This window comes from Furipterus horrens, unplaced genomic scaffold, assembly GCF_987537825.1.
Source record: "Furipterus horrens unplaced genomic scaffold, mFurHor1.1.pri manual_scaffold_8, whole genome shotgun sequence".
NCBI lineage: Eukaryota > Metazoa > Chordata > Mammalia > Chiroptera > Furipteridae > Furipterus > Furipterus horrens.
Window position 1 is genome coordinate 35,751,790 of NW_028327178.1, and position 20,871 is coordinate 35,772,660.

The 20,871-nt window shown below is 41.5% G+C and overlaps 1 protein-coding gene and 1 long non-coding RNA gene across 3 annotated transcripts in view; one reads left to right on the top strand and one right to left on the bottom strand.

Moving 5' to 3' along the window:
• KCTD1 (potassium channel tetramerization domain containing 1) overlaps nucleotides 1–11,993 on the top strand; it is a 93,599-nt gene extending 81,606 nt beyond the window's left edge. The window contains exons 4-5 of one of the 2 annotated variants that reach the window (XM_090285688.1): nucleotides 8,401–8,706; nucleotides 11,067–11,666. In XM_090285688.1, coding sequence (XP_090141814.1) covers nucleotides 8,401–8,706; nucleotides 11,067–11,225 — 465 coding nt within the window. In that variant the 3' untranslated portion in view covers nucleotides 11,226–11,666. Of the gene's footprint in view, nucleotides 1–8,400; nucleotides 8,707–11,066 lie in introns of both variants that reach the window. The other variant, XM_090285687.1, reaches the window with a different exon arrangement.
• Nucleotides 11,994–16,047: 4,054 nt separating this feature from the next.
• LOC150002726 (uncharacterized) lies at nucleotides 16,048–17,521 on the bottom strand. Its single transcript, XR_016512636.1, has 2 exons — nucleotides 17,458–17,521; nucleotides 16,048–16,655 (listed from the first exon to the last, which is right to left on the bottom strand). It is a non-coding gene; the product is annotated as an uncharacterized LOC150002726 (long non-coding RNA).
• Nucleotides 17,522–20,871: the final 3,350 nt, after the last annotated feature.

The window sequence follows — 20,871 nt, forward strand, 5'->3', positions numbered from 1 at the left end:
AATTCCCACTACACCAGGAGTCCAAAGCTTTGGTTCCCTTTTTGATGGGGAACTACAAAATTCTCTCACTAGCCTTTTATTCTGAACATCTTTGGTAAGTGTCCCCCAGGTTGTTAGCATCTTTTGTGATCTCTGGATGAATGTCCACCATTCCTAGATATAGAAAAATTTGCTGGCAGTCAACCCCCAACTTACCTATCCCTGGCTTAAGTTCAAAAGTCTATTAGTTATTTTAAACAAACTTTTAATATTATAGAAGTATGAGGGGGGACATCAAAAACCCAGTATTTGTTAAAAATTGTGTATTTATTTTTCATCTTTAAACTGCAGTCACCTTCAAAGTTCCCTCCAATTAATGCAATATACCTATCGAGACTTTTTTTCCATTGCTCAGAACAGTTTTTGAATTCATTAATTTTTGTGCCTTTTAGTGCTTCTGACATTTCTTGTTTCACCTGTTTTGCATCAGCAAACCACTTCTCTTTGAGGACTTTTTTCATCCCAGGAAACAAAGACAAAGTTGCTCAGGGAGAGATTGGGTGAATAGGAAGGGTGGGGCATGGAAGCCATGCCATTTGGGGGCAAAAACTGAACACTCAGCGTGTTGTGGACAGGTGTGCTCATAAATCACCCATCACAAAATAAGCGAACACGTTGAGTCTTCAAAAAAAATTCACTAAAGCCAAACACAGCCTCTCACACCAGATGGTACTCTGATACAGGTAGGTTCCTAGAACACTTACCCAACAGGGAAGCCTGTACTACAGGGGGCCTACCACCCTCCAGAAGATAATTTGGTTTTGGGGTTGGTTTTATTTTTTATTTTTTATTTATTTATTTTTTTTGGTTTCCCCCCTTATATATGTACATTGCAAAAAATTTGAAAATAGACAAGCCAAAAAAAGTTTAAACAGCCTAGTCCCACCATTCAGAGTTTGCCAGTGTTAAAACCTTAGTGCTTAGCCTTCTGAGTTTTCTATGCTTATTTCAGACAATAATCTCTATCTTTTTATTTTAATATAATTTTATTTCCTCTAATATTGTAACCACATTCAAATTTCTCTTGCTCACCCCAAAATGTCCTTTATAGGTAGGTGGTTTTTCCAAATTGATATCTGATCTAAGACCACATTTGAATCTAGTGATGTCCCTTCCTTTCATTATCTACCATAGTCTCTTTTTATATGATGCCAACTTGCTGAAGAGACAGTGCCAGTTGCCCTACAGAATGTCCCACCATCTGGATTTGTATGATTGCTTTGTCATACATAGTTTAGCTCATGACTTCATCCTCTAGTTAGCTTCCTGTAAACTGTAAGTTATATCTAAGGACTTGATGGGGTTAAGTTGAACATTTTGAGGAGAATGTACCTCTAGAGATATTGTGTGCCTTCTGTCACATTGGCAAATACATGTGGTGGAAGCACCATAAACGATGCAAGGACTGACCGTTCGATCAGGGTGACTTAGGTTGCAACAAAAGTGATCTCTGTCAAGCTCGGTTTCTCATTTTGCACTATCAACATTTTGAGCCAAATAATTCTTTGTGGTAGAAGTTAAATTCTTTGTGGCTGTGCTGTGCATTGTAAGCTGTTGAGCAGCATTCTTGGCCTCTACCCACCAGATGCCATAGCACCCCCCTTCCCAGTTATGACACCAAGAATGTCTCCAGACACTGCTAAAATGTCCTCTAGGGTCAAAATAACTTCCAGCTGAAGGCCAGGAGTGTAACTAAAGAAAAAAAGGAAGGCAGTATTTATGGGAAGGATTCTAGTTTATCTCACAGAACTAGTGGGAACATTCTCTAGAGCGGCAGCTCTTGAGGACCTCGGTCAGGAGAGCTTGTGGGCTTCTGGAACACTGCCCTTCACGTGGCTCTGCGCCAGCAACACCCAGTGTCTCTTTCTCCTTCCTTGGCTTGACAGAGAGACCATCTGATTGGCTCAGGTTGGCTCCAATGCTTGCATGTTAGTCAATCATCTGTGGCATGGCTTCTAGATTCCCATTCCTGAGGGTCAGACTTTCTCAGAGAGGGCACAGTGAAGATCTGAGTAGACCCCCAGGAACTTCCTTCTTCTCTAGTACCCAAGAGCATGCCCACTTAGAATATCTGCTGCAGCCCATGGTCTCTGCTGCTGCCACCTAGAATCTGTGTCCCTGGTACACAGACTGTACTCGTATTCCTGCTCAGGCCACTTGTCTCCCTTAGAAGCAACACTGGCTGCATCAGTCAGCCCCTGTCCTCACCGCACCCTGCACACCAGGTCTGACTCCTGCAGCACAGTGTCCAGGTGACTTGCCAAGCCAGAGTGTGGCTTCACGATACAGACAGATCTGCCCTCAGCTTTGCCATCAGCACACCGTCATCGTCACCTGTGTATCCTTTAGCCTTTCTCTACAAGATTCAGAGGGTGGTCTGGAGAAAGTGGCTGGATAGAGAAAGAGCAGCACTTTGCTGCTGCTTCTGTTTCCTCTAATAACCATCAGGATAGATCTTAGGCTGGGTATCCTTGCCCCAGATAAACAAGACTAGCCCCGAGAAGCTGGAAGCAGGTGCCACTGGACAGGCAAACGGAAAAAGCTATGGCGGCTCACCTCCCTCTCAAAAAAAGTCTTTAAAGGAAAGTCAGTCCTGCAGAGCACTGTTGTTTTCTTAAGATGAATGCTACTTGAATGCTATTTTTGAAATGTAAAATATAAAATCTTTTCATTTCCCTTCATTTTCTTGGTGCCTGTACTTCGCAGGTGCCCTGAGACATATATCCCCTGTCTTCTGGGGAAGCAGGCACTGCCCAGGGCTCAGGAGCAGGACCCACCGCCCCAAGCAGGGGTAGAAAGAGCTGCTAGAGCTCCTGGGAGGACTTGGATACGTGCAGCCCTCTTGGTACCCGCAGCGCTCAGCATGGCATCTGGCACATGGACAGATCTTAAAATGAGTGGTTGAGTTGCCTTTTGAGGGCAAGAACCTGTCAACTACAATGTAAAACTTCGAGTGCTTTAGGAGTTAAGTAAGCCTTTGAACTGCATTGTAGAACTAGAAACGGTGGGTGGTGAGCTGAATTATGGCTCCCAAAGGTGTCCATATCCTAATCCCCAGACCCTGTGAATATGTCACTTTGCACAAGGGACCTTACTGGTGTGATTGAGTTAAGGGTCAGGAGATGGGAGCTTATCCTGATCATCCAGGTGGGCCCAGTGGAATCACAACAGTCCTGAGAAGTGAAAGGGGGAGGCTGGAGGGTCAGAGTCAGACAAAGAGATGTGATGAAGGAAGTGATGTGATTGATTGCTGGCCACAGACCAGCATGTGGTCAGCTTCTGGGAGCTGGAAGAGACAAGGGAACAGATTCTCCCCCCGAGCCTCCAGAAAGAAGGCAATGCTACCGACACCTTGACTTTTTAGCTCTGTGAGACCTGCTTCTGATTTCTGACCCCAAAAACTGTAAGAGAAGAAATGTGTGTTGTTTTAAGCTAGGGAAAATTTTTTCTGTATTCCAAATATTTAATCAAGAGGTAAGCTTTTGAAACATGGCCCATTTGCATTTTGGAGTCCACCCATATTTCCCTTCTTGTTCCATATATCTATCTCCATGGTCCTATTAGGGAAGCTCAGTTTATTCATCTATAAAATGAGATCTTGATCTTTCTGCCTCAAAAAACCATTGTAAATCTCAAAAAAATAATTTAAATATATATTTTCTAGGATTTTAAAATTATTTAAACATAATAATAGGTGTGTGAAGAACCTATTTCCCTTTAGCTGGATGTGAGGCTAAGCAAGAAATATGGGTGATGGCTCTCTTAATTAGAGAAGATTAAATTGGCATGGGAACAGAAAAAAGTGATGGCATCTAGAACATTCTGGAGTTGCTTTGCTAAAAGCAGACATGGAAGCTTTGTGTTCATTTCCTTCAAAAGACGAAGCGGGGCTGAACCTCCTCCTACTCCATTAACTCCTGCTCCTTTCCACCTTGTACCTGCAGCATAAGCTAGAGTTTGTAAAAGCCAAAGAAAGGCATGGTGAGCATTGTCAGAGGACAGCTGAGGCTTAAGGAAAGGTTTCAAAAGATTAAGAGACCAGAAGGAAATGAGCACAAGCCCAGAAAATCTGAAAGGAAACATTATAAACTCTTTAAAACATGGGATTTAGACAATGAAGTGCAATGATACTGATTGAAGAGGGAAAGAAGGAGGAGGTTTTTTAAGAAAGCAGCCTTGGGGCCCAAGTCTGTTCTGCAGGGCATTCTCTGAGGAGCCCAAGCTGCAATCATGCATTAGGAAGGGGAGAAAGACGAACACAAAGGAGCCTGCCGAGAAAGTGAATGGCCAATGTGCACTTAACCATGCAGAAAATGGTAACAGCAACGAACAGGGACCTTTTTTAGTTCTTGGGCTGTCCGATGCTTGGAGACAAGTCAGTGCGGAAGCTGATGGCCAAGAGAAGCCCATGCGCTCAGCTGTTTCCTAGTGTTTGCTTCCCCCAGCACAGAACTGATAGAACAGTGTGGTAAAGGAAGAAATGGAGTCCAGACAATCAAGAGAATAAAGGAACCAACACCCGATGGCTTGAAGTAGGTCCAAGGTAGGCCCATGAGATTCTGTCTCAAGTGCAGGATGACCTTGGGGGAGCCCTTTTAAACCTTCACTGGAATAACCACTAGCAGAATCCTTGAGAAATCACCAAGCAGGGCCAAAAGTCTAGTAAGAGCCAGTGTTTCTGTAATTTTCCAAAAGCAGATCACGATGAATGTGAACAACATTACATAAGGAGGCACTCTTGTCAGTCCATGCCCAGGTGTCAGAGTGGATTTTTACATGTGTAGCTCGTAAACTCAGAGGGGAAAAGGTGGTGGTGAAGATTCAGAGTCAGCATAGGGGAGCTTGCAGCCCCTAGTCCTGTTAACCTCATTGCCTTTGGGTTATGCTAGAAAAACTGGTAGATTGGGGCATTTTAATGGACACAGACTCAGAGTATCTGGGCTAGATGCACCTTTAATGTGCTTTACAGATAGGAGACGGGAGCCCTAAATAGCAAGACATTTAGCAAAGGCCACAATTATGGGCTGGATGATCTTAGAATTACAGGTTTATAACTGCTTAAACAGCCAAAATCCAGAGTCTTAATTTATTACCTGAACAAAGTCCTGTATATAGCCCTGTCCTCTCAGTACTTGAAGAGATGATTCACATATACAAACAGAACACCCAGTTCAAAATGGCACAAAAATGAGAGGGAGACAAAGAACACTGCATGAGAGAATCCATATTTTTCTCAATACATTGAAACAAATTCAGAATCTATGGTATGCAATTTAAAGAGAGAGAGTATTGTATGTCAACTGTAATTGAAAGATTTTTTTTTTAAATAAAGGGATAAATAATGGAGGTTTAAATTTTTTTACAAATGATGAATGAGGAAGACTTAGCTCAATACGTACCAGCTCTTGTGAAAAAAGTGTAGGGATTTCACTTGTATGCAAAATGAGAAGAGAATAATGGGACTATCAAGAAAGCTAATGCAGCCTTACGCTGTGTGGTCGGCAGAATCATGGCCTCCAAAAATGTCCATGTCCTAATTCCTGGGAGCTATGAATATGTCACCTTACATGGCAAAAGGGATTTTTCAGATATGATAAAATTAAGAGTCTTGAGATGGGGAGATTATCCTGGGTAATCCAGGTTGACCCAATGTCCTCACAGGATTCTTATGAGTGAAACAAGGAGGCAGGAGGGTCAGCGTAAGAGAAGAGATGTGACAATAGAAGCAGACACAGGAGTGATGTAGGGACACAAGCCAAGGAGTGCAGGAAGCCACTGGAAGCTGGAAAAGGCAAGGAAAAGGATTCTTCCCCAGAGCTTCCAGGAGAAACACAGCCTTAATGCCCCATTTTTGACTTCTGGCTTCTAGAACTAAATAAATTTGTGTTGTTTTAAGCCAGTATATTTGTGGTGATTGTTACAGCAGCCATAGTGAACTAATACAGGCCATTAAGAGTGGTTAGTGTCCAGCCAGCAAAGGTTGTACAATGCACTCATCAGATTACATCTAAAGTGTGATCACAACAGTTTTGGTCTGGGTATTAGGAAGCATACTGACAATGTCAAATACATACCAGATGTTAAAGAACTTCTATGTCATAACAAATGAAAAGGAGCTGAATAGATTGTGCATTTTCACCTTGCATAATGTTAAGACATAACAGTTGTCTTCAAATGTTTAAAGGGTTAACATGTCAAAGAAAGATTAAGATCACTGAAACCCCAGAGGGAAGAATTAGAACAAAAAGTTGGAGTTACAGGGAAATTCCGGTCATTTTAAGGAAAACATTTACAACACTCAGGGCTGCAGAGTAAATGCAGTGTGTTGTTAGGTAGTGAGCTTCCCATCACTGGAAGTATTCATCAGAGGCTGAATGGTCACTACTCAGAGATGTTAGAAAGAATTCCTCCATACGGTCAAGATCGGTCAAGAAAACTGATCAAAGCACTTTAATGATTTGAGGACTTGGTAACTCTAGAAAGACAAAGCATATTTTCACTGGAGTCCAAGCCTTACTTGTGCTAAAATTTGTAATTGAATCTCATAGGGAAAAAAAGGCAGTAGCAGGGGTTCTCACTTCTGTTCCTTGTGTAATTCTTAATGCTATTTTTAAACCTCCTTGAGAGCTATAATCATGATAAGTAAAGTACTGAAGTAAAGTAAATAAAGTACTGAAGTCAGCATCTCACAGTTTGTACTTCCAAGACAGCAAGGCCACCACAGTGGGGGGCCTTACTCTGACCAGGAGGAACCTGCAATCTCTTCATTCCTACCCTCAGTTCTCAAACCAAACAGTATCTCCTGTGGGTCAGGAGGCTAATAAGCAGGGAGCAATATGTGAAATGAAGATAATCAGAGCAATGGGCTGCTCTCCTTTAGGAAATGGAGACTCTGGTATAATGGAATTGCTAGGAAAAGACAGGATAAAGAAGCACCCCATTCTGCTAATGAGTATCAATAATAGCATCTTCCACCGGGCCCAAGTTTCTTAATATAGAAAGTGGATGAGCCAGCTAGAGGCCCCCTGGTACTTTTCCCGTCTTTCCACGCTGTTTTCTCTGGACATTTTCATAACACTGTTGCTTGATTTGCAAGAGAAAGAGCAAAGTGCCTAATAAAAACAGTTCTGTGGTCATCCTGTCCCATGCTCCACCGGTGCAGAAGACAGACGCCTCTGACAGCACTCAGGCTGGGTTTCCCGCATCCGCCCTCCTGCAGGCACCAGGCACGCCTGCTAGATCCCGCCCGAGGACAAGGCAGAAATGCCTGTGTCAGTTGATTACAATGTGCTCAGTGGACGTGTCTGGGCAAGTATCCACTCGCCTCACACCCAGAGATGATTGTGGCCATAGCTACGTTTAGACATAATATTGACCTGCCTGATAACATTGTTCCTAAGTTGCTGCCTCCTCCTCATCCTGCTTTGTTCTCCCCTTCAGCTGTGTGTGTGTGTGTGTGTGTGTGTGTGTGTGTGTTTTAATACCTGTTTGCTAGATTTAGATGTTTAAAGGCAAGAGGAAAAGAAACCAGGCCTACAGACGGGGTGATGGTGCTTTCAGAAATGGACTTGTTTCCTTTCCTGCACCTCTGCCCTGAGGGGTCAAGGCCCAATGTTGTTTGCCTCTCGCACTTTATGACGGCAGCACAGATTGGATCAGTGGCTGAGGACAGTGAGTCAGCCCCCGTATCTCCATCAGCCTCCCCTCCACCATCACAGATCAACACCCTAGTGTAAGGTGAAAGCAGTGTGGCCTCCAGGCGCCCACCCACCACCTCTCCAGCCCCACTCCTACCATCGCACAGCCCCCAACTCTTCTGCAGAAAGTTCTGGTGTTGCCACTGAAGGTGACCGAGAGTACAGGCTGCCAGGGAATGGAGCTCAGGCTTCCGGTGAAAGGTGCACAGCTGTGTCTCCTTCGCCAGGAGGATATAAAGTGGATTCCCACCAACACAGTCAGACTTTAAATTCCCAAAGGCATTTCTCTACAAAAGGAGAAAAGTCTTGAGTGAATCTTTTCAATCTCAGTTTTCTCATCTGCAAAATGAGAATAATAATGACTCTCAAGTCACTGGGCAGTTACGGGGATTATAGGACCTAATTCACGCTGAAGCATGTAGAAGAAGGCCCACCTGGCCCTTAATGCTCTCAGCTCCTTCTCTAATCACTGAACAAATGAATTGAATGAGTGAGTAAATGCAAACTGAGTCTATACAAATGTGTTACAAGTGAAAATTTTACACCCCAATTTAATTATTGAAATAACAGAGGTGAAAAATTCACCTCTCATGTAGGCGTTTTCAGTACTTTATGTTTGTATTTTGCACTGTGAGATATGTATGTATGTTTGTTTGTTTTTCAGGACTACACTTTGTTATATGAAGAGGCAAAATATTTCCAGCTTCAGCCCATGTTGTTGGAGATGGAAAGATGGAAGCAGGACAGAGAAACCGGTCGCTTTTCAAGGCCCTGTGAGTGCCTAGTGGTGCGTGTTGCCCCAGACCTCGGAGAAAGGATCACACTCAGCGGTGACAAATCCTTGATAGAAGAAGTGTTTCCAGAGATTGGTGACGTGATGTGCAACTCTGTCAATGCAGGCTGGAATCATGACTCGACGCACGTCATTAGGTTTCCACTGAATGGCTACTGTCACCTCAACTCAGTCCAGGTATAGCATTGTCATACACTGTGTGGCATCGAATGCCACTTGTAATGCTGTTACTTACCCTTGCCTTCACATGGTGCCTGCCCTCCAAAGAGCTGGGAAACTCTCTTGTGGTACACTTCTGGCTGGGTTGGTAAACCTGTTCTCTCCTCTGCAGCATTCATTCAGTCATTCCACAGGTATTTATCCAACATCTGCTAAGTGCCAGATGCTGGTTTGAGCACTGAAGATAGAAAAGACAAAAACAGAGACAACAGCTCCATTTTCATGGAACTAACATTATGGGGATGGAGTTGGGGGGGAGGGGCAGATGGTAACCAACACAAATGTTAGTCAGGTAGTGAGAAGAGGGTATCTGGGATCGATTATTCCAGCACTTACCAGCAAGTTCTGAAGACCTGAGGTAGGAGTAGGGTTGGGATATTGAGGAATATCAGGAAAGCTAGTGTGGCTTGAAGAGAGTAAAGCCGGAATGGGGAGTGCAAAGAAAAGAGGCCAGCAAGTGGCCAAAGACAGATTGTGGATCACCTCGTAGAGGATGGTAAGCACTCTGGGATTTTTGGTTTGGGTTTCTTTTGGTTTGGGTTCATTTGCTGGTGTGAGTAAATGGACCACTTGAGGATTTTGAGCAAAAGAATGACATGATGCAACTCACATTTGAAAAGGAATATTCCAGCAGAAGGTGGAAGACAATGGAAGGAAGTTAGAAAGATTTGGGATTTCCTTTTAGCAATTTAGCAACTATAAAATACTGAAAGACAAAAGATATCAGAGTTCAGTTCTTTATTGTTCAAAGCTTCCTCTACCTTTGTAATTCCTGTCCTCATCATGGCAAAGAATCCTTTCCCGTGAGGTGGTTTGGTCTCGCAAACTGGGATGTTTCTTGCTCACAGGCTACATTCCTGCCTCTGCTGGGGAAAATCTCCTTAGAGTGAGCTGTTCTTCACCTTTTTATTCACCAAAGCCCATCTTGATTTTGAGCTTAGGGCGTGTCTTCTTCACCCAGTCCTGCTGTTCACTGGTGGGCATGCATTATGAATTTATCTCCAGAAATAGAAAAATGCAGGGTACAAGGTTCATTTTTTTTCTCCTATGAGGACTTCTAAAAATATTTTCCAGCATCTGAAGTTTTAATTTCAGAAAGCTTACTCCTGCTGTTTAATCTTATCTGTTAGCTGTTTTGCAAGATAGCAGATCATAGTCCATATAAAATTAGATGACCAAAAAGGAATAATAATTTTTAAAAACACTAAGGGTTCACTTTACATGGACTACATTTTGAAAGTTATTTAGTAACATTTCACTTCATTCAAAAAAATTGAGCCAGGTATTTTTTTCAAGTTATGATTAAGCCATCTTGCCTTTAGAGTGGCATAAAAGCAATTTAATTATACCCAGAGTCCTGGCAGTGAACATTTGCAAGTCTGATATTTGTTGGATTCCTAACAAAACAGAATGCTTTAGTCCAGTATTCCATATTTTTGCCCAGGAATTGTAAGAACTGTTTCCGGCATTTAAGAGTGTCAGACATGTAGTGACAAACATAGAGATTTTTTAGGCATTAGGTATTTGTTTCATTAGAGAATAGATTAGGTGGCTTATGTTTATATGAGACATATAGAATTTATTTTGGATATGTGTTCTAATATATCACCATTGCATTTATTCTTGCCTCCCTGAATGCACACAAGGCAATAAACCTATTTCACATGCCACAAACTTGAAAACATGTAGGTAAACCTCAGTTGTCTTCAGTTTGTTCTGCTTTTGAAATGACATCAATCTTCCAAGCTGAAATATATTAACTCAGTATTGGGACTCTTGAACAATGGCAGAGTTAAGAGTGAATGAGTTGAGAGTGACTCACTGGCTGAGTAAATTCAAATAATATCACTGACTTTCCATATCCTTCATCTCATAGACTATATTTTAGTGGCAAATGAGCTTTGAAATGTCAACTTTCTTTCCCCCAGAGAAAGTAGTGTTGCACATTCCAAAAAACATAGGATTAAGGCCAAATGGACCTCAGCTGGAAACCCAATACCATCACTTGCTGTGAGCCTCAGTGTTCTCATTGATGAACTGAGGTAACACCACCCATTGTGCCAGGAAGTTGTAATGATTAAATGAACTTGGCATGTGGAAAGCTAGCACATTTTAGATCTTAGAAACATTTGCTCCCCCTCTTCCTGCCCTTTAATTCAGTCTTTGTTTAAAAGCAGAAACTTCAGGAGACTTAGGGGTTGGATAAGCGTAACCAGAGCTGTACACGATCTCAAACTTTGGGATAGTTGTTTGGGCTGTTAATGTGGCCAAAGGACGGATCTCTCCCCTAACTGGATGCTTGTCTTGGCCCCTCACAGGTCCTCGAGAGGTTGCAGCAAAGAGGATTTGAAATCGTGGGCTCCTGTGGCGGAGGCGTGGACTCGTCTCAGTTCAGTGAATATGTCCTGCGGCGGGAACTGAGGCGGACGCCCCGCGGACCCTCCGTCATCCGGATAAAGCAAGAGCCTCTGGACTAAATGGACACATTTCTTAGGCAAAAAAGGAAAAAAAAAACACACAACAAATAACGCAAACAACAAAAAGGGACATTTATGTGCAGTTGGGACAGCAAACCAAGTCCTGGACCTAAAATTGAATAAAAGACACATTTATATCTGATAGAGACCACACCTGTATTCATATGAGAACAATTGGAATAGTGATATCCTCAAGGTGTAAAAAATATATAAATATATATATATCAAAGGGTAGGAAATGCAAAAAAAAAAAAAAAAAAAAAAAGTGGTAGCTACAGTTGGTGCTGTGATGGCCGTGAAGTGTCCTGGGCCTCCTCAGGCCTCTGACCGAAAAACAAGCCATGAGCAGTGAGGACGCGTCTCCTTACAGTTTCCATTGCTGACAGCCATCCATTGTTTCTTTTTCCTTTGTCTTTCTTTTTAACTTTTTTTTTTTTTTTTTTTTTAAACACACCTCGACTCAATATCTTTGCATATGGAGGTTTCATGTCTCTCTTTAGGCTGGGACCAGGCAGGACTTCAGAAAAACTCATGAGAACATAGCATTCAAAAGACATTAGACATGAAATTTTAAATGTAGTTTGTACAGAAGTCACACTTTTTTGTCTGCCTCACAGATGTGAACGTTACTTTGTTTTTAAACTGATCAGTTTTGCAAAGGGGCCAGAATTATTACTTGTTAGAGTTGCACCAGTTTGAGTCTGCTGCTTTCCTACAGTTTTTCAAATTTTATAATGTATTAAATACAATAAACTGTTTAAAAAATAAGGTCTGTGTGAAACAAATGTTTGGGTGAAGCTATATTAAAATGAAATTTTCTTTTTAAGAATTTTCTGTGTTGGGCATCAAAGAGACCTAAAAGCTAAGGCCAGTTTTGAGGCCAAAACCCCACTACAGGATAAGGATGTCGTCACCTGTGCTGAACAGTACTCTTCCCACTCAGCCCATGATAAATCTTCCTTCTTTTGAACTCTTCATTTACAAATATCAGCTACCTCTTGCCACAGAGCAAACCACACCAATGTAGCAGCTTAAAACATTTTATTCTCTCTTGTGACTCGGTAGTTCTCTTGTGTGGATTGGCCTTCACTGGGCTGCTTCTGCTGCCCGTGATATCATCCAGGGTGTGACTGGGCTGGGACACCCAAGATGGCTCCCTATGGGGCTGCCAATTGATACTGGCTGTGGGCCTCTCCTTATAGCTGGGGCCCCTCCCAGCATGGGATCTGGGTTCCAAGAGGGAGTGTCCTGAGCTCAGGTGTTCCAGGAGGGAGGAAGCAGAAGCCGCCGTCTTCTGAAAGGGTAGGCCTGGAACTGTTGCATGCACTTCTGCAGCAATCTGTTGGGTCCAGGTGTGGGGAAATAATATCCACCTGTGGGTGAGAGTGGCAAAGAATTTGTAACCAACTTGAACCTACTGGAACATCTGTCCAAAAGATCCGAAAAGTAGGGCATTCTGGTTTTGGAGGAAGTAGGGAACCTCTCAGTGCCAGAATAAACACTTTGGTATTAGCCAGAGAGGTAAGAAACCTGAGATTTCAATACCACTTTGGAATTAAGCCCTCAGCTTTTCCAAGGTATTAGTGATCCCGGAGGCTCTTCCATCAGCGCTGCCATCACCTCTCCGCCCTACTTCCTCTTCCTCATTCCAGACACTCAAAATAAACCTGGCACGATAAGATTGACAGGCAAACTACAATGTGTTTCTGCTATGGAGTTGTTCCTGTGATGATGAGCTATTTCCATTCTGAACTTTCTCTCTTTTTTTAAATTAAAAAGTCTGTGCCTGAGGACATTAGCGATGAAAATATCTGGCTTCTGAAACTAAAAGTAAGTTGTTAATGGCTCCTATCACCCCTGAAACAGAGAGACAGCCCAAACACTCAATTACTCTAATGACGGCCAGCCAGGCTTCCATGTAGCTGTTGAATTTCCATTTATTTGAGACTAACACAGCACTGGCTCAGATGGAGACAGCCAGGGCTGCTCCTCTGGCTGCATGCTCCACGTCCCACTCTCATTAGGCAGAATTTTCCTAAATCAAGAGCCTTCACATCAGGACATTCTGTTGGTTGTCATCATTTAACATTTACCAAGTACTCCCTATGTACAGTTAGTACTGTCTCAACCAATCACTCCACTGAATCGTATTCCTTAGCTATCACCATCCACTTCATTCTTTTCTAAGTTCTGTGCCCATCTATACAACTACGATCCAAGCACACATTCTTTTTTCTCTGGATTTTTAAAAATTAAATTTATTTGGTGACATTAGTCAATCACATTATATAAATTGCAGGTGTACAACTTTATAATATGACATCTGTGTACTCCATTGTGCAACTGCATGATGCAACTCAGTGGAGCTATCATTATCACATGCAGTTTTCATATTTTTAGGTCTTAAAACATAGTTTCCCAGATACCGAAGTACTCCAGGAAAATGCTGGTCAATCAAAATATATTTTTCTCTACCTTATTATCCAATACACAGCTCATATTTAAACTTCACCAGTTATCACAATAAGGATCATTATAGCTGTGCTTCTTTTCCGACTAGAGGATCTGATCAAGGTTCATGTGTTGCATTTATTAATAATGTCTTTTAGATTCTAATTTAGAAAGCTCCCATCCCATTCCCCTTTTGTTTTTGGTGTTAATTTATTTAAAGAGTCTAGGTCAATTGTTTTGTAGTTTGCTGCACAATCTGGATTTGTTTGGTTGGTTCTTCATTGGTAGAGTCAAGTTAATTTTTTTTGCAAGAATACAACACAGATGATGCCATGTCCTCATTGCATCACATCACAAGAGTATGTTTGGTCCATGATGGTGAGAGTAATTTTTAATTTATATTTTTAGTTTTTATTTTTTGCTTTCATAAATCTTATTGCATGTCAGTTATGTTTTTTCTTTGGCGATGGTAACCTTGACCATTTGGTTGAAGTGACAGCCACCAAAATTCTCCAATGTAAAGGTAGTTTTTCCCTTCGCAATTTATAAGTAGTCGACTCTACAAATGTCCTGTCCCTCAACACAATTTCACTGGCGATTTTTAACATTTATTGGTAATCTTTTCCAGAATCGATCATTTACCTTGGTGGTTATAAAAGTGTACTCAAAACAACAACGAACTCCTATGGTCTACACCATTGGTATTTGAAAGATTTTTTTTTTTTTTTAGCAAAACAGTTCTTTTCTTTTTGCAAAGCTTTTTTTTTTTAGTATATTTTATTATGTTGTTACAGTAGTTCCAATTTTTTCCCCCTTTGCTCCCCTCTGCCCAGTACCCCCCTTCCCTACAGCAATCCCACCCCCTTTAGTTCATGTCCATGGGTCATGCATATAAGTTCTTTAGCTTCACCCTTTCCTATATTATTATTAACTTCCCCCTGTCTATTTTGTACCAACCGATTATGCTTCTTAATCCCTGCACCCTTTCCCCATTTCTCCCCCTCTCCCCTCCCAGCTGATAACCCTCCAAATGATCCCCATACCTATGATTTTGTTCCTATTCTGATTTGCTTAGTTGGATTTTATTTTTTTAGATTCAGTTGTTGATAGTTGTGAGTTTGTTGTTATTTTAGTGTTCATAGTTTTTATCTTTTTCTTAAGTCCCTTTGACATTTCATATAATAATGGCTTGGTGATGATGAACTCCTTTAGCTTTACCTTGTCTGGGAAGCACTTCATCTGCCCTTCCATTCCAAATATTAGCTTTGCTGGTTAGAGTAATCTTGGTTGTAGGTTGCTTTTCATCACATTGAATACTGCTTGCCAGTCCCTTCCTGCCTGCAAAGTGTCCTCTGAGAAATCAGTTCATAGTCCCATAGGCACCCCCTCTGTCGGCAACTCTCCACCTCTCTCTTGCTGCCCCCAGGACTCTGTCTTTATCTTTCACTTTTGGCACCTCAATCATGATGCATCCTGGTGTGGTTCCCTCTGGGTCCAGCTCACCTGGGACCCTCCTTGCTTCCAGGACCTGTATGTCCATCTCCCTCACAAAATTTGGGAAGTTTTCCTCATTTTTTTCAATTCTTGCTTCCTCATTCTGCACTGGTTGACTATTTCTTTCTCGTGTTCCAAATCATTGATTTGAACCCCGGTTTTCTCCCCTTCACCATTGGTTTTGTGTGGATTTTCCTTCATTTCACTTAGCATAGCTTTCTCTTATTCTCTTATGTGTTTGCCCTCAAGCATATCTGTCAAGCCTGTGAGCATCTTTTATCACCAGTGTTTTGAATTCTACATCTGTTAGGTTGTCTGTCTCCTTATCTGTTAGGTTGGCTATCACCTCATCGCTTAGTTCTCCCACTAGAACCTTGACCCGTTCCCCCTTTTGGGCCATACTTCTCTGTCTCCTCATTCTGACAGGCTCCTGTGTTTGTTTGCCTCCGCATCCCAGGTAGAGCTGTCCCAAAATACAGTTATTTAGGGCACACAAACTACAGTCTCTGACCTCCTTTACTAAGAAGCATTTTAGAAAAGTAGAATGAAGCAAGCCATTTCTAAACTGGTTTCTAAATTTGGTAAATTTCAACATAGTAATAATAGTAGTCATGAACTTAATGTTTGCTCCATGCCAGGAACTGTGCCAAGCACTTTAACTTGCATTAACTCGTTGAATCCTTATGATCATACTAGAGGTTGTATTATCCCCATTTTTCAGTTAAAGAAACTAAAATTCCAAGACACCAAATAAATATGAAAAATGCTAATGTGCAGTGAAGCTTTATAAGGAGGGCCCAAAAAAACGTATTTGAGAAAAAATAAGTTTTCATGTTGTACTGGGATGAGGAAGAAGGTAGATTATTAATTAAAAGCATTTTCACCTTAGAATGGTATTTAGTATTTCGAGCATCATTTACAATATGTTTCACACTCAGTTCTGGTGGTACTATGATGGCCGTGGCATGGTAGGGACCTGTACATCAAGAGGCAGAATTAGGAGATGCATGTAGGTAACAACAGTACAAGGCACTAGGGATATGTGCTATTTCATACTTACAAACCAAGGATATGGACATTCCAAATGATAATGGATCACAATAGTTGGGCACCTTAGAAAAGCAACACAAGGGAGGTAGCATTTGAAATATGGGTAGGTTTTCACAAAGAAGGGGTACAAAAGGAGGGCAGAGGCTCAGCTGGGAAAGCATAAGACAGCTCAGAACATGGTGTGGGGTGCAGGGGGTCACTGGGGAAGAGTGGGACATGCTACAAAAGGAAGGTGGAATTGAACTGGAGTGGGGTTGATCTTGAGTGCCAGGCTGGGGAGTCTGATTTCATTCAGTTGTTGTTGGAGAATCACAAGTTCTGTGACTATTCATCCAAGGATCTGCAGACTCGATTGCCTTGGAACAGTCTGTTGGTGTGGCGGGCAGTTAAGTAGCATTTTTCCATTTCATCCATCATGATCTACCTGGTTAAAAGCTGACAATCCAAAGATATATGAGAGAATAAGACATCACATTGGGTGTAGGGGTGACAAATTCAGATGCCTACAAGGGCCAGGTGAGTTGCACCAGTTAGGAGAGAGAAGCAGGAGCATGTGTACCCCATTCACAGGAGCAGCCCCTACTCAGCTCCACAGGTTCTCCATCAAGAGAACAAGGCTCCTGTACAGTTCATTAGATTTCTGTGAAATCTCTAGATATGCAGATGTTGGAACCAATTCATTTTTTCAAATGTACAGACAAAAGAAGATGTCCGCAGAATTGGTAACTTTGGAAGTTATGAAATAATAAAGTGGTTTTAGACATTCTAGAAGAATCCCATTTGGGTGGAATCATACATAATGACACAAGAACTAAATCATTTGAGGAGTTAAGTTTTATAAAAAATGAATATTTGAGGCAAACTTTTAGGAATAATACCATTTGATTATAAAGAGTTAAGTCCTGGTATATAACTGACAATAGCAATAATAAGCTACCCTCACCGAACATGCTAAGGGCTTTACAGATGCTCTTCCCTTCAGTACTCATAGAAACCCTATGAAATTGGCTTTCATTAGTATCTCAATTTTATAGATGAGAACATTGGTAAGTCAAAAAAATTTCTGAAGTCCACAAGAAACTTGGAACAACAACACATACACGATGTTTGATTAATACCTATACTCAGCTCTTTCTGGTTTTCTAACTCATGCAAAAAATGATTCTGCTCTGTCATTGGCAACTGCAGTGTACTTTATTACAAGACACTAGACAAGAATGTCACTACAGTAACTTACCGCTTATAGAGTAGGAATTATTAATAACATCTGTGACCAACGGAAGCCCTGAGAAGACAGTTGTCTGATATTCAAACAGTCAAGCAGTTGTTCTTGGCAAAAGTTTACATCGGTTATATCAAGGTTCCCTAAACTCACCTGTTAAGAAGACACACAAAAGGCACTTGTTAAAGTTATAGATTCTAGTCCATCAGCACCACCTTCACCCCATCTACCCAGAGATGTCCTGAATCTCAATCTCTAAGTGAAGAGCCTGGGAATATGTATTTAAACAGTGCCCACCATAGGCAACTCTGCAATCAGGCAAGTTTGGAAAAGACTGGGTAGTTGTGCTCCTTCAATCTAGGTTAACAACAGTAGATGAGAAGAATATTCTGGGAGCACTTTTGTGACATATGTTTTTATTACTTCATTGATGTTTATTAAACAACAGTTGAATAGGTCAGATGGAGTTAGTGGGATGGAGAAATACTTACCTGAAATTTAACCCGAGGACCTTCATCCTTTCCTAGTTAGGTAGAGAACTGCCGATCCCATAAGAAACAGAACACCAGCTACAGAATTTTTCACCTCCTCTTAAAAAGCTATCGGAGACCTTCAGTGGATTGAGCATTGGTCTGCGAGCCAAGTGTCACTGGTTCGATACCCAGTCAGGGCACATTACTAGGTTGCACATCAGGTCCCCAGTTGGGGGTGTGAGTGAGAGGCAATCATACAGTGTTGTTTCTCTCCCTCTCTTTCTCCTTTCCCCTCTCTCTAATAAAAGAAAATAAATAAATAAATAATATATATTAAAAAAAGCTATCAGAGACTTGAATGAACAAAAACTTTACAGACAAGAAATACCATAATTACAGTAGCATCTACCATCTGTAACAGTAACTTACTACAGGTGTGCTGGAATCCCCTTTCCTCATTTTTAATTTGTGAGTCTCCTTGAAATTTAAATTATTTCAAACCTTTAGACTGTGAAGAGATGTGCAAATCTATAACCCTAACCATTTACCACAATGCATATGCCTCTCCTCTTACTTGCTTGGATGGGCTAGAGTCAGAGAGCTCCAGCTCTTTCACACAACTCCAAGTTCATTCCCTCTCTCTATGTCTTCTTTCCCCCTCACTCTCAGTGAGAAACCCAGTGTTTTATCACTCCTCCCAGTCTACCTATCAGATGATGTTTGTCATAATAAGGAACAGACAGTACAGATATTAAATTATGCTCTTGATTAACAGGATTGAAAATTCCAGAGAAACACTTGCTATGTATTCCATTCAAACTTTGGAACTTGATCTGGAAAGCCTGTTCTGGAGGCTGAAGACCACATCCTGATCATGGAAACATCCCATTAGTTGGAAAAGAAGCAAGACAAGAGGGACAGTTGACTACTTTCAGTCTGAGGAGGACTAAAAGGATCATCTAAAGGTCTGCAACTTGAGCACCTATTTGATGAAACTGGTTTTCCTGTCAGCAGTAATGGGCAATGGGATTGGCATGGTGAAAGGCAGATTGCTCATGGCTGTGAAAACTTACATTTTTCATTTATTAGTCTTTATTGGAAACATTATTTTATTATTTAAAATACTGTTTTCCTGTAAGTCACAGTCCCAAATATTTGGTCTCTTAATATCTATAGATCCCTAAAATTTGGGAATGCTGTTTAACAGTTTACATATTCATGAAAATAATTCAGTTATCCCTCTTATTTTAAGCAGAATAGATGTGTTTTCTAAAGTGCAACATTGACCTTATAATCTTTTCCCTACTGCCATTATAATTTCAAAATCAGAGTGGTTTCCCATAGATACGGGAGAAAGAAGACAGACTACATACACCCCCTGCCCCAATCCTTCCTTCCAATAGGCTTCTGCCTCTGTCCAGTCTGCCCTCCATACCCCACTCAAGCCCTGCCCATTCCTTGGAGCTCTTCTTCTAAGCAAAGCTAGTCATTACAAGCCCTTTGTGTTAATATTTAAAACATACAAAGGGAACAACTTACCTAAAACAGAAACACTGACAAATCAGCAGGACTGCATGTACATGGTATTGCACAGGGCCAGTGGAAGAGCCACACGGCAATGTGAGGCCACAGGTCACTCACTTCTCAAACGCTCACCCCTTGGTGTGAACATCTTTTTTGTGTGTGTCACTGCTCTTCTCAGTCTCCTCTCTCTCTCTCTCTCTCTCTCTCTGCATGAGCTCATCCATCAGTGGCTTCCCCATCACCTGTGCTTCAGGCCTGACCTCTCCCAGAGCTTCAGGCAGGGTAGCCAGCTCTTGGGATATAGTGACAGTAAGACATAATCAGATCATTTCAATATATTTTGGGAAAAGCAATGACAGATGAAGGGTCTACAAAACGTTTCCATTTGATTATACAGAACCCAATTGATTTTGGCCCCTAGATCTTTCCTTTCTCCTTTTAGATTTCCTGTCTCAGTTCAAGATGCTCCTTTCCATCCACACTAGGAATCCCTTTTCTGCCTTCCCCGCATTACTTGGTCACCAAGTTTAACACAGTGTCTCCTAAATGTTTACCAAATCAGTCGCTTCTTCTCCATTATCAACTCCTCCTATGTAGACTATTTCTATAAGACCCTAATTCATTTTTGTGCAGGGAACTGGGAGTGTTGCCCTTAATCACACCCTCCATGTTACAGCCTGCTCACTGCCCTGTTAAGAGCCCAACAGTGTTTCCCCGTTGCTTCCAGAAGCATGTTGTCTCCTTAGTGTAGCATACAGGTCCCTTTGATCTAACCCTACCTCCCCCTCAATCTCATCCGTGGGTGCCCCAGCCTTCTGCATAATGGTTTTCACTCCTGCACGGGTTGTATTGTTTTAAGTCTCCCTGCTTTGAAATATATGCATATTTATGCTCTTCATTCCTTAAGCACCTACCACTCATCTTTCAAGACCTCCTTCACCTATCACCACCTTCCCATGTATACCTTGCCTGGATGATCCTTTCCTATGGTTCTAACTCACCCTATTTGTACTTTTATTATTGCATTTACCACATAATACTGAAATATCTACTTACATACCTACACCTAAGGACCAAACTCAGATCTTCAATAGGAGAAATCTGACTTATTTATATGTATGTCACACCTAATAGGTGCTAAAGAAATGTTTCTTGATGATAAATTAAATAAATAAGTGAAGTCTATTAGTACTAGGACAAAGCAGAGTATGGGTTTCATGTGACTAACTCCTTCACTTGAACAGCATGTAGTACTCATAAAAACTAGATTAAATGAAAATGTATGTAAAGTAACTAGTATGTAGTAGGAAATCAATTATTAGCAATATAAATCCTTAAGCACTATGGGTTTTTTGATGTTTACTTTGGATTTCGCTCAATTTAAAGTCACGAAAGACTTCCACATTGAACCAGTTTGGAATAACAGGTCTAT